This window comes from Salvelinus alpinus, chromosome 16, assembly GCF_045679555.1.
Source record: "Salvelinus alpinus chromosome 16, SLU_Salpinus.1, whole genome shotgun sequence".
Lineage (NCBI taxonomy): Eukaryota > Metazoa > Chordata > Actinopteri > Salmoniformes > Salmonidae > Salvelinus > Salvelinus alpinus.
In genome coordinates this window covers 42,525,563-42,543,813 of record NC_092101.1, presented here as the reverse complement: position 1 = coordinate 42,543,813, position 18,251 = coordinate 42,525,563, and the positions used below count along the sequence as shown (strand labels likewise).

The 18,251-nt window shown below is 42.9% G+C and overlaps 1 protein-coding gene across 4 annotated transcripts in view; it reads left to right on the top strand.

Moving 5' to 3' along the window:
- The first annotated feature begins 289 nt into the window (after positions 1-289).
- Positions 290-18,251, top strand: part of LOC139541535 (low-density lipoprotein receptor-related protein 8-like) — a 338,404-nt gene continuing 320,442 nt past the window's right edge. For all 4 annotated transcript variants that reach the window (XM_071346287.1, XM_071346285.1, XM_071346286.1 and 1 more), the window contains exons 1-2: positions 290-461; positions 1,416-1,541. In XM_071346287.1, the coding sequence (XP_071202388.1) occupies positions 395-461; positions 1,416-1,541 (193 nt within the window). In that variant the 5' untranslated portion in view covers positions 290-394. The remainder of the gene's footprint in view (positions 462-1,415; positions 1,542-18,251) is intronic.

Genomic DNA, 18,251 nt, shown 5'->3' with positions numbered 1-18,251 from the left:
CCACACACAGCTCAATAAAACTAGTATTCTGGTTATTACTCAAATAGTATAGATGGATAGGAAAAGACTACATCATCTCCAGGAAACACACAGATCGAGAACATATTCTGTGAAATTATTTCTACCCTAATACTGTACTTTGAAGATGCTAGGTCAGTTCGCCAGCTGTATCGACTGATATGGTTTCCATGTGTTTAGTTTCACTACATTACCGCAGGCTCAATCCCTCCCATAAACGTCATTGATTCAAATTGCTACTGAGGCAGGGAGTCTCGAGCCGATCAGCCAAGCCAAGGCAGAGCGAGTGAGCGTTGCATAGCGAGGGGAAGAGGTGGTTTGCTTCGTTCAGTATTTTTTTAATGAACAAAACTACGAATCACCTCTTCTTTTAAAGATGTGGACAGAAGTCGGGAAGCTAATGCTCTTACACGTGTTACTATTGGAGCTCCACTCCACCCAAGGTAAGAATGCATTTTTCTCAATCTCATTGATTATGGGTGAGGGATATATTTTTCATTGCGAATGGGGAAGCGACGTTACAGACAGAACTGAAGAAACCAGTGTAGAATAGGCTAGATGCACTTCCTATTACCAATAGTCACCACAAAGGTGGATTTAAGTTTACCTGCACTAAATACTATTTTGTAGCACATCCTATGCTCTGCTGTTGGTTACCTACTCCACAACATCATGAAACCAGTCTATGGTGACGTGAGAGCCTAGTAAATTACAATAGGCGGGAGGTAGCCAACATGTGCTTGAATGACATACGGAAGAGAAGGTAACCTAGCTTTGGGACACAATACACATACTCACAAAACCTAGGGATACGTGGAATGGAAGAGGTTGCAGTGTTGTTCCATCATTTCCTAATTGATTCAATACACTGGCATGCTCACTGTACATTTTTTATTCAGTCAGCATTATAATTTGAGTTGGTTTATAAGGCTGTTGTAGCCTACATTACATTATGTTGAACGGCAGCTGTCAACATTCACAACAACAAAAACATTCAGAAGTTAGGCTACAATAAAATTCAGAAACAAATTATGGCTGTTAGTCTAACAGTTGTAGTTTTGCATTCCAATTTGAAACGATTAGATTTTAATAATTCCCATATAGGCTTTTAAGTGCCAATTTAATTAAACTTGCTTTCCCTTTCTGTTGTCAATTGATGTTTTGCTCATCGCAGAGAGTACTCTGTTTTCCCCATACAGTGTTGTAGCCTAATAACAATGTACTGTATCAGGGTCAATTAACCATCACTTCGTATCCAACATTTAACCCATGTTTCAACATTGTATCAACAGAACTCTCTAAACCTTTATTGTAACAGTAGATCGATGCAACATTAATATCAAAGATTGAACACGATTTAATGTTTTCTTTACGTCTTTATCTTCTTCGGTCTACAGGGATTCATACCGATACGGATTGTGAAACGGGTCAGTTTCAATGCAAGAACGGAAGGTGTGTACCTACTCTCTGGAGATGTGACGATGACGACGACTGCTCTGATAACAGCGATGAAGAAAACTGTCGTAAGTAACACCACCTGTCCAACTAATACTGCTGTGAGGTACATATGATCCCCATTGCAGAGCTTGGGCTTCAATAAGCATTGCAAATACGGTCACCAGAGCAGGTGTTGGGGGTTTTTACAATGTAATGTGGATATGGAGTTCACATTGCCACTGCTGAGTGGATGTGAATGCGGCTGTTTTCTTAGACATATTGTATTAAAGCTGCAATATGTAACTTTTTGGGGACCTGACCAAATGTACATAGAAATATGAGTTATAGATCTGTCATTCTAAGAAGTCTAAGAAGCTGTAGATCTGTTGTTCTATGTGTGCCATTTCTATACTTCCTGTTCTTCAGTTTCGTTTTTGCATCTTTTACTTTCGATTTTGTACACCAGTTTCAAACAGCTGAAAATACAATATTTTTGGTTATGGAATTTTTTCCCACAGTGGTTTAGATGGTACAATGATTCTCTACACAATGACTGCTTGTTTTGTCACATAAACTGAAATTAGGCACATCTTTCTTTATTTTATCAACCAGGAAATGGTGGAGCAATTTCTGCATATTGCACCTTTAACCCATGTGTTGAAAAATAATGATCTGAAACAGATAATTATTGATATCTGGAAAGTTAACTTAATTGGTACTTCAATTGATTTTGTCATTTTATAATGAACAAAATCTGAAGAGTTAGATTAGCCATTAAGCTAAATTTGCAGAGGGCCGCATTCGGTCTTCATCGAAGTTTGAAGGGCCGCACTGGAAATGTTTATATTTCTTCGCCATTTAAAATTAGCTAAAGCTATCCAGGTAGCCTAGTGGTTCGAGTGTTGGGCCAGTAACCGAAAGGTTGCTGGATTGAATCCCTTAGTTGAAAAGGTAAAAATCATCTGTCCTTCTGCCCCTGAGCAAGGCAGTTGAATGTTGATTAAGGCAGCCCCCCACACCTCTCTGATGCAGAAGACACATTTCAGTTGAAGGCATTCAGTTGTACAACTGACTAGGTATCTCCCTTTCCCATTGTTTTTGGAATTTTTGATGCTCCTGTTTGAATGTAGTCCTATTATCATTTCTACACAGTTTCGATTTGGTTTTAGTAATTTTAAAGTATATTGAGTTTGTTCACTCCCCATGGGTTAAAGGTGCAATGTGCAGAAATCGCTCCACCATTTCCTGGTTGCTAAATATGTAATAGTTTGTCTAATTTCAGTTTATGTGACTAAAACAAGCAGTCATTGTGTAGGGAATCATTGTACCATCTAAACCACTGTGAAATATATTTTCCATAACCAAAAATATTGTATTTTCAGCTGTTTTGAAGATGGTGTACAAAACTGAAAGTGAAAGATACAAAAACGTAAACATAGAAATGGCACACATAGAACAACAGGTCTACGGCTTCTTAGACTTGCTGTCAATGAGAATGACAGATATATAACTCCCATTTCTATGTGCATTCTATTGTTTAACTCAAACCACCCGCTGGCAGGATTGAATCCCCCTGTGTTTGACACCCCTGCATTAAACATTTGTCATGCAGCTAATTGGTTGAATGGTTATATTATAGTGGTCAATTGATTAACGTCTCCCCATGTTATAGCCAGTAACAGCGCTGCAATGCGCACTCTTAATATTTGTGGTCCTCTGCACAGCGTGACATTTACAAGCGTGTCTAACGTTGATTGGCTACAGATGAGGATTATTGGCTATTTAGTGGAGATACTCGATGGAAAAGAGATTCATTTTTAATGAGCTGTTCTTGTGTCACAATACTGCAACATATCTATAAACTGACATTTACAAGCTTGTCTAACATTGTTTGGCTACATATGAGGATTATTGGCTATTTAGTGGAGATACTCGATGGAAAAGAGATTTGTTTTTAATGAGCTGTTCTCGTGTCACAATACTGCAACAGATCTATAAAAATAGCTTTTGTCCTGAAGTGGGTTGATCTTGTTATTTGAAGGGCAGTGCCCTCAATTACAAATACAGGGTTGTTCCCTCTAGCCCAGGGGAGAATGACTGCCCCCTCTCATTGATGCACGGAAGTTGAAGGCAGACTGGGTTACTGCAGGCATTGTTAGCAGATAACAAGATCCTGAGTGGCGCAGCAGCCTGTGGTTCGATCCTAGGCTGTGTCACAGTCAAACGTGACTGGGAGCCATATAAGACGGCGCACAATTGGCCCAGTGCCGTCCGTGGTAGGGGAGGGTTTGGCCAGGTTGGCTTTCATTGGCGCATCACGCTCTAGCGACTCCTTGTGGCAGGGCTAGGTGCCTGCAAGCTGACTTTGGTGGTCATTCGAACAGTGTTTCCTCCGACACATTGGTGTGGCTGACTTCCAGGTTTAGTGGGTAGTGTGTTAAGAAGTAGCGCGGCCAGGCGTGTCATGTTTTGGAGGACGCATTACTCAACCTTTTCTGAGCCCATTGGGGAGTTGCAGCGATGAGCCAATGTCGTAATTCGGGGAGAAAATGGGGTAAAAAATAAGCTTGTGGTCATACCACCCTGAACATGCCTGATCTCATCTGATCTCGGTAGTTAAGCAGGGTCCCACCTGGGAATACCAAGTGCTGCAAGCTACATTTTTATATATTTTTTAATTTGTTAAAAAAATATATATATTAAAAAATGAAAGCAGTGCCCTCGATTGCAAATACTGTGTTGGACATGTTCCCTCTAGCCCAGGGGAGAATGACTGCCCCCTCTGTATGCACGCTTCGAGGCAAACAACACTGAAGCATGCATGAGAAGACTTACTGTTCAAGATGACTGTGTGATCACGCTCGCCGTAGCCGATGTGAGTAAGACCTTTAAACAGGTCAACATTCACAAGGCCGTAGAGCCAGACGGATTACCAGGACGTATACTCCGAGCATGCGCTGACCAACTGGCAAGTGTCTTCACTGACATTTTCAACCTGTTCCTGACAGAGTCTGTAATACCTACATGTTTTAAGAAGACCACCATTGTCCCTGTGCCCAAGAACACCAAGGTAACCTGCCTAAATGACTACCGGCTCATAGCGCTCATGTCTGTAGTCATGAAGTGCTTTGAATGGCTTTTTGTTGCTCTTTTATTGTTTTATTTTGGTAAATATTTTCTTAACTCTTATTTTTCTTAACTGCATTGTTGGGCTTGTAAGTAGGCATTTCACGGTAAGGTCTACACCTGTTGTATTCGGCACATGTGACAAATAAAATGTGATTTTATTTTATTTGAAGCACGGAGGTTGAAGGCCGGCCGGGGTACTGCAGGCATTGTTAGCAGAAAACAGGTTTCCTCATTATAGTGAATAGAAAGATGGCAATCTTTGTGTAAATAAATAAAACGTTTGGAAGACAATCATGGTACCAATAAGTGCTTCTAATACACCAGATGTATGTTCTTGAAACGATTATTTAAAAATCACACATAGAAGAAGTTCTAAGGATAATTTAGTTGCTAATGGCAGCCTGCAGTACCCCTGGCCGGCCTTCAATTTGAGTTACTCAATAAGAGGGGGCAGCACTGAGCTAAATCAAATCAAATCACATTTAATTGGTCACACACACATGGTTAGCAGGTGTTAATGCGAGTGTAGCGAAATGCTTGTGCTTCTCGTTACGACCGTGCAGTAATATCTAACAAGTAATCTAACAATTTCACAACAACTACCTTATACACACAAGTGTAAAGGAGTGAATAAGAATATGTACATCTAAATATATGGATGAGCGATGGCCGAGCAACATAGGTAAGATGCAGTAGATGGTATAGAGTACAGTATATACATATGAGATGAATAATGTACGGTATGTAAACATTATATAAAGTGGCATTGTTTAAAGTGACTAGTGATATGTTTGTCACATCCAATTTTTTATTATTAAAGTGGCTAGAGATTTGAGTCAGTATGTTGGCAGCAGCCCCTCAATGTTAGTGATGGCTGGTTTAACAGTCTGATGACCTTGAGATAGAAGCTGTTTTCAGTCTCTCGGTCCCAGCTTTGATGCATCTGTACTGACCTCGCCTTCTGGATGATAGCGGGGTGAACAAGCAGTGGCTCGGGTCGTTGTTGTCCTTCATGATCTTTTTGGCCTTCCTGTGACATCGGGTGGTGTAGGTGTCCTGGAGGGCAGGTAGTTTGCCCCCGGGTGATGCGTTATGCAGACCTCACTACCCTCTGGTGAGCCTTACGGTTGTGGGCAGAGCAGTTGCCGTACCAGGCGGTGATACAGCCCGACAGGATGCTCTCGATTGTGCATCTGTAAAAGTTTGTGAGTGTTTTTTGTGACAAGCCAAGTTTCTTCAGCCTCCTGAGGTTGAAGAGGGGCTGTTGCGCCTTCTTCACCACGCTGAGGCACTTAAAACTTTCCATCTTCTCCATTACTGTCCCGTCGATGTGGATAGGGGGGTGCTCCCTCTGCTGATTCCTGAAGTCCACCACCATCTCCTTTGTTTTGTTGACGTTGAGTGTGAGGTTATATTCCTGACACCACACTCCGAGGGCCCTCATCTCCTCCCTGTAGGCCGTCTCGTCGCTGTTGGAAAATCAAGCCTACCACTGTAGTGTCGTTTGCAAACTTGATGATTGAGTTGGAGGCGTGCATGGCCACGTAGTCATGGGTGAACAGGGAGTACAGGAGAGGGCTGAGAACGCACCCTTGTGGGGCCCCAGTGTTGAGGATCAGCGGGGTGGAGATGTTGTTTCCTACACTCACCACCTGGGGGCGACCCGTCAGAAAGTCCAGGATCCAGTTGCACAGAGCGGGGTCGAGACCCAGGGTCTCGAGCTTGATGACGAGTTTGGAGAGAAGGTTCCTCTTGTCCAGATGGGTTAGGGCAGTGTGCAGTGTGCAGTGTGCAGTGCGCAGTGTGCAGTGTGTAGTGTGATTGCGATTGCGTCGTCTGTGGACCTATTGAGGCGGTAAGCAAATTGGAGTGGGTCTAGGGTGTCAGGTAGGGTGGAGGTGATATGATCCTTGACTAGTCTCTCAATGCACTTCATGATGACGGAAGTGAGTGCTACGGGGCGATAGTCGTTTAGCTCAGTTACCTTAGCTTTCTCGGAAACAGGAACAATGGTGGCCCTCTTGAAGCATGTGGGAACAGCAGACTGGGATAGGGATTGATTGAATATGTCCGTAAACACACCAGCCAGCTGGTCTGCGCATGCTCTGAGGACACGTCTAGGGATGCCATCTGGGCTGGCAGCCCTGCGAGGGTTAACATGTTTAAATGTTTTACTCACGTTGGCCGCAGTGAAGGAGAGCCTGCAGGTTTTGGTAGCGGGCTGTGTCGGTGGCACTGTATTGTCCTCAAAGTGAGCAAAGAAGTTGTTTAATTTGTCTGGGAGCAAGACGTCAGTGTTCGCGACGGGGCTGGTTTTCTTTTTGTAGTCCGTGATTGACTGTAGACCCTGCCACATACGTCTCGTGTCTGAGCCGTTGAATTGCGACTCTACTTTGTCTCTATACTGATGCTTAACTTGTTTGATTGCCTTGCGGAGGGAATAGCTACACTGTTTGTATTCAGTCATGTTTCCGGTCACCTTGCCCTGATTTAAAAGCAGTGGTTTGCGCTTTCAGTATTGCGCAGAATGCTGCCATCAATCCACGGTTTCTGGTGGGGGAAGGTTTTAATAGTCACCGCGGGTACAACATCACTGATGCACTTGCTAGTAAACTCGCTCACCGAATCAGCATATACATCAATGTTGTTGTCCGATACTATCTGGAACATATCCCAGTCCACTAGATCGAAGCAATCTTGAAGTGTGGAATCCAGCATCCCTGTAATTGCTAGCCTGCAACGTAATTTCCTGGAGTAGCTCTCCATGAGAAGCCATCTTAACCCACTTCATTTGGATTCAATGTGCTTAGGAATGAACGGTGTCATGTGATTGATGGCTTTGTCCATTCATATATACAGTCATTGCTCTAACCACAAACAGGTCAATGACAGGGATGCTGGTCCCCAGAAAGCTTAGACAATATCAAACATTATCTCCCCTCTCCTTGTCCAAGTGTCAACCCGCCAGCCAGACTGGGATGAGATTTTTCTCTGTCTGCTTTCACTCTACCAAGTCATCTCTCTACATCTCTCTCTTCCATCGCACTCCTCTCTCTCCATCTCTCCCGTCCCTTCTTCTCCACTCCTTGAAGGCATGTTTCCTCTAGCCAATGAGAGCTGGGTGGCATTTCATGGTGCTGGCTCCCAGGTTTCCTGTGCCATGTCTGGTGCTTTAAAATGCCAGGATCTTAGAAGGTATGCATGGTAGTCAACCTGGAAGAGGGGAAAGAAGAGCGCCAGGCCAAGGAGGCTGTGCCCACTTGTTTAACCCCCACAAAGGGCATCAGCTGACCGGTTGGAGATAAATCCAACGGCACGACTGGTTGCCAAAGGGATGACCACTGGCGGCTCACCAAGCTCTCCAACAGATGCCAGTACTGCTTCCAGTGGCTCCCCAAGCCCCACATTGCCAGCTAAAAACACAACAGAGGAGAGGGAGACAGGGGAGAGAGGAGGAGATGGGAGAAAAAAGGAGAGTACAACAGAACAGAGGAGAGGAGATGGGAGAAGAACAGACTAGCAGAGAGGAAATCAAAGAAAAAATAAGGGCAAGTGAAGACTGGAGGAGAGGTGAGGGTAGAAGAGAGGGAAGAGAAGAGGAAAGAGGGGAGGGAGAGAGAGAAGGACAAAGTAAGTCATATTGGTAAACAAACCAAGATTTACCAGAAGAGCAGTGGCCCCTGACATTTTGTCTCCCCCCATAACAAAGTGTGCTCTACAACCAGCACACCACCTCTAGGCTCCCTGCCTTGCCGACCCCATCTCCTCTCATACCTCTAGCCTGGTCACAACACTGTCAAGAAGCTCATTTAGCCCAGTAAACTGGCCCGGCAGCCCTTTCTCAGGCAGCACACTAGTCTCCCTCTCTCCTGTGTCACTTCCAATATGACCCGTCTCTGTCTCTCTGTCTCTGTATCAGTGCCGGGCCCCTTTCCCTCTCCACAGAGATTACACACAAGCGTCCTCTAGCCGTCTGCATTAGAATAAATCCTGCTAGATTGGGTGTATTTTGTGTCTCTCCTCCCTCTCCTCCCTCCTTCCCTGCGGCTCTGTGTCTCTCCTCCCCCCAGCGTCGTTCGCACCAGCCTGAGGGGATTCTGTATAGAGTTAGATTTGTTTCTTTATTCTGTTTACCATGATCTGTGCGTATATTCAACATGATTCGCAAATAAAACTAGTGATCTGTGAATATATACAAATATTTTGTAAATTAAACCACAATCCATAAATATGTACAAATATTTCACAAATAAACCATAATTTGTGAATATGTTAAAATATTTCACAAATTAAACCATAAGCCGTGAATATGTCAAAATATTTCACAAATATTCACCATAAGTCACACATAAATCCATGAACTGTAAATATATTCAACATAGCTCACAAATAAAACTACCATTTGAACAAATGTAGAATGATTTGTGAGCAAATGTTCAGAAATACATTTACAACTGTGGAATGTGCATTTGACCATTCAGAAAGTGCTTGTGGGTGTGTATTTTGTGCTTACAGAATTTTTTGACAAATTTTCCGCCTGTCATTGTATTACAAACCACAATTATTTGGCTTCAGATGGGAGTCAGATGGGAATCTCCATTCATTAGGATAGACTTTGTGTCACATGACGCCCAGAGTGATGGCATCAAGGCACTCTCATTCTACCATTTCTTGGGAGAACACTATCTAGTTAGAATATTTCTTAACAACACCTTCATGAGATATGAGTATAACATTTATTTATTCAATCAATCAATCACATTTTTTTATAAAGCCCATTTTACATCAGCAGATGTCACAAAGTGCTTCTACAGAAACCCAGCCTAACACTCCAAACAGTTTGTAATGCAGATGATGTTAAAATGTTCAACAAATTACTTTCGTATGAATGTTAAATTCGATCATTGGGGCATGTAACGCTGAGTGTGTGTTTTTGACATCAGCCCACTAGCCAAGCTAATTAGCAAACGTTGGACACTACCGATAGCAAGCAATCTCGTCAGCTGTTTAGGCGAACAACCAAAGTTAAATTAACTAGTTCATTCAGTAATGTGTCAGTTAAGAAGAACCGCTCAGTTTTAAAATCCTGAATTGGCGATCTGGCTAGCCAACTAATGAGAAATGTTGCATATCATATTTTTCAGTATATAATTTGTTTGCAGGACAAAGCACTCTTTCCTGACTGGTGTGGAGGTAAGAACGTGGAACATTATCAGACTAAAAACTTCAGCTAGGTGTTTTCTACTCCATGTAGGCCTGGTTTTCAAACCATGCAGCAGCTAGTTAGCCACTCCCAATGCTTTGTGGCTGTGCTTTGCCTCTTGAGTCATCTAACTACGATCAGGTGGCGTGCAGCTGCAATCCGAACTGATGATTACTTGTGTGCTGCCAGCTGTGGGCATGTGGGCAGGATTGTAATTAATTCAACCTTCATTTACGTTGTGACATACTGAAGTGAAAAACTCTGTTTTGGATGAGACTGACTTTATGACCAAAATTATCCTATTTACACTTTGTAGTCAGTTTTGCCAGTAGAATAAATGTTTCTGACTCATATCGATGCCACATAGGCTGTTTTCTAAATGAGACGTTGGTTTTTAGGTGAAGTTGCTCTTTACCATTCTATTTATTTCTCAACCACGTTTCCCCAACAAGGAAAATAAGAAAATAGTACTATTCCAGTTCCACATGATGGTAATCTGACTGATGTAGACTAATAATACCTCGTTTTAATTTTCACTACTCCCTCCCTCCCTTTTATTTATGTGACCCATGGCATTGTTTCCCTGTCCAAGCAGGTACAGTATTCCAGTGTGCATCTGGCTCCACCAGACCCACCCTCAGTGCCGACCGCGGTGCAGCGTGTCCCTCTGTCTCCTTGGTGATCAACCCCAAGTGTAACAGCTCTCGTTGGTGGTAGAAAGAGTAGACCAAGGCGCAGCCTGGAAAGTGTTCTTGATTTTAATTAAAAAAACACTCAAACAGAATAACAAAATTGAAAACGCACAGTTCTGTCAGGCAACGGTAACTAAACAGAAAACAAGATCCCACCACCTAATGGTGGGAAAAAGGGCTGCCTAAGTATGATCCCCAATCAGAGACAACGATAGACGATAGACGATAGCCTCTGATTGGGAACCACACTCGGCCACAAACAAAGAAACAGAACACATAGAATTTCCCACCCGAGTCACACAATGACCTAACCAAACATAGAGAATAATAAGCATCTCTAAGGTCAGGGCGTGACACCAAGTGCCCGTATGTGGAGGCCAGTAGGGATTAACACGGGTAACCGGGATCCCGGGACCCAGGACCACTCTTCACATTTCCTGAAAAAATGAAATGACAAGACCAGGGAAATTAAATTTTCCCCCAATGTTGCACTAATGCAATTCCACAAAATACACAACATGTGCAGAAGCAGATTGGTAATTTTTTTGTTGCATATTATCCAAACAGGTTGTCGTGTGGAAGCCTTTAACCTATAGCGTATTTACTTCACACAAAGTCGCCATAAATTCAAAGCACACACATAATTGACACGGCCGGACTGCACACGAGACTCGAATGCAGTTTCATTTTTTGTTCTGATGAGAACTCTAGATCCCGGTCCGACACAAACCTGGTGAGCTAAAGAACGAGCCCAGGCCTGGTCCGACATAACAGAAATTAAATGAGCCGGAAAAAGCCTGATTTCTAGAAAACAGTAGGCTATAGTGATTTAAACTGTTGTTGAGAACAATGTGGCGGAGGCCGGCAGCAATGAAGAGACGAGGAAACAGACATTGAAGGGCTTTATAAATACATTTGATTTGATTTGATTTGATTGGGCCATAGAAAAAGAGCAGAGAGAGGAAAACTCACCGTCGTTATGATCAACTGAATGATGAAAATATTGGAATAAAGTAGGCTAATGCAATTGAAGGCATGTATCGAATTGTTGCTTCTACGGAAACTGGTCACCTAGATTATAATTGCAGCACCGTTTTGATTGGGACAGCGCCATCGCGGTGCTTTGAGACAAACTTGGGGGACTTGTCTAGATAAATCAAATCAATGTTTTCACTGAATATCCATTTGGATATTTGTTAACAATTAGGCTGATCAGAAAATTTTGCTAGCATGTTATACAAGTGTACTTTGCTCTTCACTCGCGTAGTAGCCTGTCCTACTCCTGATCAAAAGCTTGTGACTTGTCTGATAATCAATGTGATTTTGTTTCAATGAATGCCTGTATATTTGGTTCATTGATCTCTGGCTAGACAAGTGGAAGTGGTAGCTCATCTATCACGGATCAGGATTATTTAGTAGTAATGTTGCCTAAATCAAGTGTATTATTCATCTATTGACTCACATAGGAGCCTTATATAGATCCTAGGCTATTCTCCTATCATCCCAATCCAAAGTCCTGACTCCTGTCTCAAAGTTATTCTGTCATTACTAAATATCAGTTTCACTTAATGTGATATCTTTACATAGTGGCGCAGCCATGACGGCAATGTGGCGCAGCGACCATCTTATTTTGGGAGAACCCTGGGAGACCCTATCATGGTTTTAAACACTTTAAATAGCCACTTCTGATTTTTACGGTATTTCCCGGTACTCTCGGGATAAATATGAATTATTCCCGGTATTGAAACTTGGTAGATTTTTGGGAAAATATTCATCCCTAGAGGCCAGTGGGCAGGTGCTCCTTGACTGCCTCACCAACTGGAATAGCGTAAATCGACGACAGTGCTAGAACATGATTTTGATTTGTTATTTGTTTTGATAGTGCTTGGTGAATGTTTAAAATGTATTTTGTATTATTAGAAGAAGACAAAAGTTGTGTGTGTCGCTCCTAAGTGTTACCAGGGTATACAGTATTACCAGAAGTGCACACAAGGGTCGCTATTCTTTTGACACACATAACAATTTGGACAAAAGGGATCTTGATTGAATATCTCTGCTGTAACCAAGAAGCTTGATCTTGACATCTAGCCACTTAGCTAGCAAGTTAGCAAACCAAATGTATAGCTGGAGTCCTGAGCTTAGATTTCTTATAGTCATACTTAACTTATAAATAGTGTAGCAGGCTCAAGGGTGTGTGGTTTCCACGTCACCAAGTTCAATAACAAATCATGCACCAGAATCGCAAATAGATTGTAAATGGGGAGTTTATTAGGGATTCTGGTACACTGGGGAAGAAGGGGGAATTCACCAATCACCTCACAGTCCACAAGCCGTTCTCTTTTTCCGTTCCGTTTTCCAGGGGTAATCCTCACACTCTGGTCCTCAGCCAGTCCCGAACACCAGGGAGGTAGTCCGACAGTCCAGGTCACAACGGGTAATCTCACATATATTGCTCTCTCTTCTTCCACTCTTCATCATGCACTTGGCTCTCTCCTACTCTGCCCCTTTGTGCAGGCTGCTTCGTCTTTTATCCCCAAGGACTCCCTGGCTTAACGTTGGGGCAGGAAGTCCATATAAGGCTCGGAGGTGGAGCCAGCGGCCTGCCCGATATCTCCCCTCAATTACCACTCCCCTTACCTCTCCTTGCCGTCTGCCACAATAGTTATAAGCAGTGGCGTAGCATGCCCCCGCTAGGTGGAGGTTCCCCCAACTTTTTATCAGTATTGAAAATCATACCGTCGGTATTTCAAAATACCCCAGTATAAATGGTATATCATCCAAGCCTAGTGAGCATGTATGGGTTGAATGGAGTGGCATTGAAGAGAGATAGGACTGTAGCGCCATCATGATCGGTCTACTTTCCCAGTTTGTTAGAAATGCGTCTACCTTTTGATTGTCAGGTGCTGGCCAACCTCTCACTGTTCGTCACAGAAATTAGGTCTGCATTTCAAAATGAAACGTCCCTCTACGCCATGTATCCAATCAGAGCTGAGACGCTACCTACTGCAGCACACTCCAGTGCACATGCGGAGTCTTCAGACCCAGGCAGGTAAGTTGGGAAGGGTGCTCTTTCCTTGTTATAAGAGACATATACACTGAGTGTATAAAACATTAGGAACTAATATTGAGTTGCACCCTGTTTTCCCATTAGAAAAGCCTCAATTCGTCAGGGCATGGACTCTACAAGGTGTGGAAAGTGTTCCACAGGGATGCTGGATCATTATGTTGACTTCCCACAGTTGTGTCAAGTTTTCTAGATGTCGTTTGTGTGGTGGACCATTCTTGATAGACATGGGAAACTGTTGAGTGTGAAAAAACCAGCAGCGTTTCTTGACACACTCAAACCGGTGCGCTTGGCACCTACTACCATACCCTGTTCAAAGGAATTTCAATCTTTTTTCTTGCCCATTCTCCCTCTGAATGGCACACACACACACACACAATGTCTCAATTGTCTCAAGGCTTATTAATCCTTCTTTAACCTGTCTCCTCCCTTTCATATACACAGATTGAAATGGATTTAACAGGTGACATCAATAAGGGATTATAGCTTTCACCTGGATTCACCTGGTCAGTCTGACATGGAAAGAGCAGGTGTTCCTGATGTTTTGCACACTCAGTGTATAAAAACATTAGGCCTTGAGACAATCGGAGTCAGGGATTGTATGGTTTATATTTCTAACACGTTATTCAGTTCAATCACAAACACATGAAGTGGCGCTGTAATATGGGTGCTGGGCTGCATCAGCATGGAAAAACGAATACAAAACCTCTATCACGTTTAAGGTAAGACCCAGTGGAGACTGTGTCAAAGTAACACTGTTTATTACAGCAACAGGGGCAAAGGTACAGGACGGCAGGCAGGCTCAGGGTCAGGTCAGAGGTCGGTAATCCAGAGAAGTGGGGCAAAGGTACAGGACGGCAGGCAGGCTTAGGGTCAGGTCAGAGGTCGGTAATCCAGAGTAGTGGGGCAAAGGTAGAGGACGACAGGCAGACTCAGGGCAGGCAGAACGGTCAGAACCGGGAAACTAGAAAACAGGAGCAAGGAACAGGTGGGAGCAGGGAAACAAAACGCTGGTAGGTTCTACGAACAAAACGAACTGGCAACAGACAAACAGAGAACACAGGTATAAATACACAGGGGATAAAGGGGAGGATGGGCGACACCTGGAGGGTGTTACACAGAACAAGACATTTGAAATGCCCTGTTACTAACCAATATTATCAAGTTTATAAGGGCAATTCCACAGTAACACAATTACGCTGAGACTCGGTTTCCACTTTAAAATGTAAGCCAAACAAATACCATTGATTTCAAAGTTTACCAAACCATACAACTCTATGCACACAAACTTTGTTTAACAATTTCCACAAAAACTATTACTGGAAGAACTATGCAAATGCAAACTTTGGTAAACGAATTACGGTAAAATCTCCCTCCGGTTTTTATGCAACTCGGAATTAAGATTGAAAGATGTCTGCAGAAAGAATGGGCTGTCAGGTATGACATCACACCTTGAGTTTGAAAAGATCTCTTTTGGTTATTGAACTACAGTAAGGGAAGGGGATTTACATCCGGTAACAGAATTACGGTAACAGAATTACATCATGGGTTGCATAATTATGGATATGAATGTCATTCTTCACGTTTCACACGTTTGGACATCGCAGCACAGCAGAACACAGTAGAGTACAATGCAGTAGAGCACAGCAGAGCACAGTAGAGTACAATGCAGTAGAGCACAGCAGAGCACAGTAGAGTACAATGCAGTAGAGCACAGCAGAGCATAGTAGAGTACAATGCAGTAGAGCACAGCAGAGCACAGTAGAGTACAATGCAGTAGAGCACAGCAGAGTAAAGTTCAGTACATTAGAGTATAGTTCAGTACATTAGATTACTTTTGACATTTGAAAACAGCTAATACACTGATTTCGGTAGTGAACTTTCCCATTCACATTCCCTTTAAAAAGCAGGGAATGTTAAGGAATGCACTTCTAAAGATACGTTATAGAAATCGGAGAACACTCACCTATTTCTCTAGGAAGCGGTGCAGGGGACATTGAAGAGTGTGTGACTCTTGGGGTAGACCTGCTTAGTTGAGGCCAGCTAAGAGGGAGACACACAGAACAACCCAAACTTAAAGCCTGAAAACTGAAAGTGGTACAATATTACAATTCATCTTGACATTTTCTTTTGACTGTGCTGATCTTCAGTAATGAATGATGTACAGTGCAGTATGTATATGTCTATTCTAATAAGAAAAGAGCTCCCTACTCAATTTCGCTGCCTGGGTCTGAAGACTCCATGTGCACTGGAGTGTGCTTCAGAAGGTAGAGTCTGAGTGCTGATTGGATGCATGGCGAAGAGTGCTATTCCCTTTTGAAATGCAGACCTAATTTCTGTTGACGAGCAGAGTCAAAGATTGGCCAGCACTTGACAATCAAAAGGGAGACGCAATTCTAGCAAATTAGGAAAGTAGATCGATCAAGATGGCGCTACAGTACTATCTCTCTTCAATGCCACTCCATTTAACCCATACATGCTAACACACAAAGTACACCCTTGAAAATACACGGACGCACACACACACACACACGCGCGCGCACGCACGCACGCACGCACGCACACACACACACACACACACACACACACACACACACACACACACACACACACACACACACACACACACACACACACACACACACACACACACACACACACACACACACACACACACACACACACACACACACACACACACACGTGTGTGTTACTTTGTGGCACTGTGGTCGACTAAACTCTCTTCCAGTTGGTGAGGCAGTCGAGGAGCACCCACACAGGGGCACCTGGGGTTGATCACCAAGGAGACAGAGGGACACACATTGCACCGCGGCCGGCTCTGGGGGTGGGCCTGGGGGTGGGTCTGGTGGAGCAGGGTATTGTAAGTGCTAACTGCTTGGACGGCAAATTATTTTCATGGGTCACTTCAATAAGAGGGAGTAGTGAACATTTTCTCAAAGTGGCAAGTAAGCTTAATAAACAAACTAGGTATAATTAGCTGACGTCAGTCAGATTACCATCATGTGGAACTTTGAATAGTATCAACTTCTTATTTTCCTTGTGGGGGAAACCTGTGGTTGAGGAAGAAATATGTTAAAGAGCAACTGTCCCTAAAAACCAACGTCTCATTTAGAAAACAGCCTATGTGCATCGATATGAGTCAGAAACATGTATTTTACTGTTAAAATTGACTACAAAGTGTAAATTAGGATAATTCTGGTCATAAAGTCAGTCTCATCCAAAACAGAGTTTTGTATTTGAGTATGTCACGACGTAAATTAAGGTTTGATTCATTTCAATCCTGCCCACAGCTGACAGCACACACGTAATCATCAGTTCAGAGTGCAGCTGCACGCCACCTGATCGTAATACCCGTGGTAAATGTGGTTACACTTTGGATATCCCTGTGGGGCTCGCTAGGGACCATAGGTCAATTACGCAATGTACATGGGACAATGTTAAAATTCCAATAGCTACAAATTTCAATGAATTAAAAACCTAAAATCAACTATAAATTGTAGAAAAGCATAGGCAAATATCTAAAGCATTTAATGAGAAAGCTAAAAGGTGTGCAACATGAAAGTAATGTCTCATTTACATTGTATAATTCATTTATTGACCGTCCCTAACTAGCCCCGGAGACATGCCATCCAAAGTCAAACCAACTTTGCCACGGTTGCACACCAGCCAGCTGAAGCGAATCGGCGAAAGATTTTGGCTATCTCTTCCCGACTGCGAACAAACACACGAGACACACACATCAAACCCCGAAACCAACTCACGTTTGAATTCAGTCATGGCGGCTAGCATTTCTTATTGAACCAGATCTAAAACGAGGCTCAGCCGTTCTAATCGTTTACATCCGGTTCAGCCGCCCTTTAAGAATCTGCATCCTTTAAGGTAGACACAGGGCACTCGAGCTGTAAAACAATGGCTTGCTTATAGCACCAGAACCTTTTTCAGCAAACCTTTCTAGTTCACATTGCTGGTGACTTTAGGTGACATGACTCATGACCACTACAAAGTAGTGCCACCAACAACACAACTTGTAACAGTTTTTTTCAGAGTGACACAGGATTGATAATTGATTCGATAAAGTGTAAATGATGATACAGGTTTATAAGCTGTGAACTAATATTAGAAGTCTACATGCACACAAAGGTCTCCATAAGTCGCTGTAACATTCTTGATATCACTGACAACTTCAACAGAGAAGCTGTATTTAACTGAAAGAAATAAATCAATTATGGCACACTAGCTACAGTATTGTGTTTTGTCTGTAATAATAGCTATAATCTGTTGTTTTGTCTGTGATAGTAGTCAATAGAACAATGATGGGTTCAATGCCCTCTTGTCCAGCTATTTTAGACATCCGGAAGCAATTTGTGAGTCTGTTTACTTGACTACAGTCCTGGAAAAGGCATTGCTTGCAAGCAAGACTACTTGGAACAGAAAACAGTTAGCTGAATTTTAATCTGATAATGTAAAAATGTCTTATATCCACACCAGTCAGGAAAGAGTGCTTTGTCCTGTAAACAAATCACATATTGAAATATATGATATGCAACATTTCTCATTGGCTGGCCAGCCAGATCACCAGTTCAGGATTTTAAAACTAAGCTGTAGTTAGTTTAACTTTGGTTGTTTGTCCAAACAGTTGACGAGATCGCCTGCTATCAGTACTGTCCAACATTAGATAGGTAGTAGG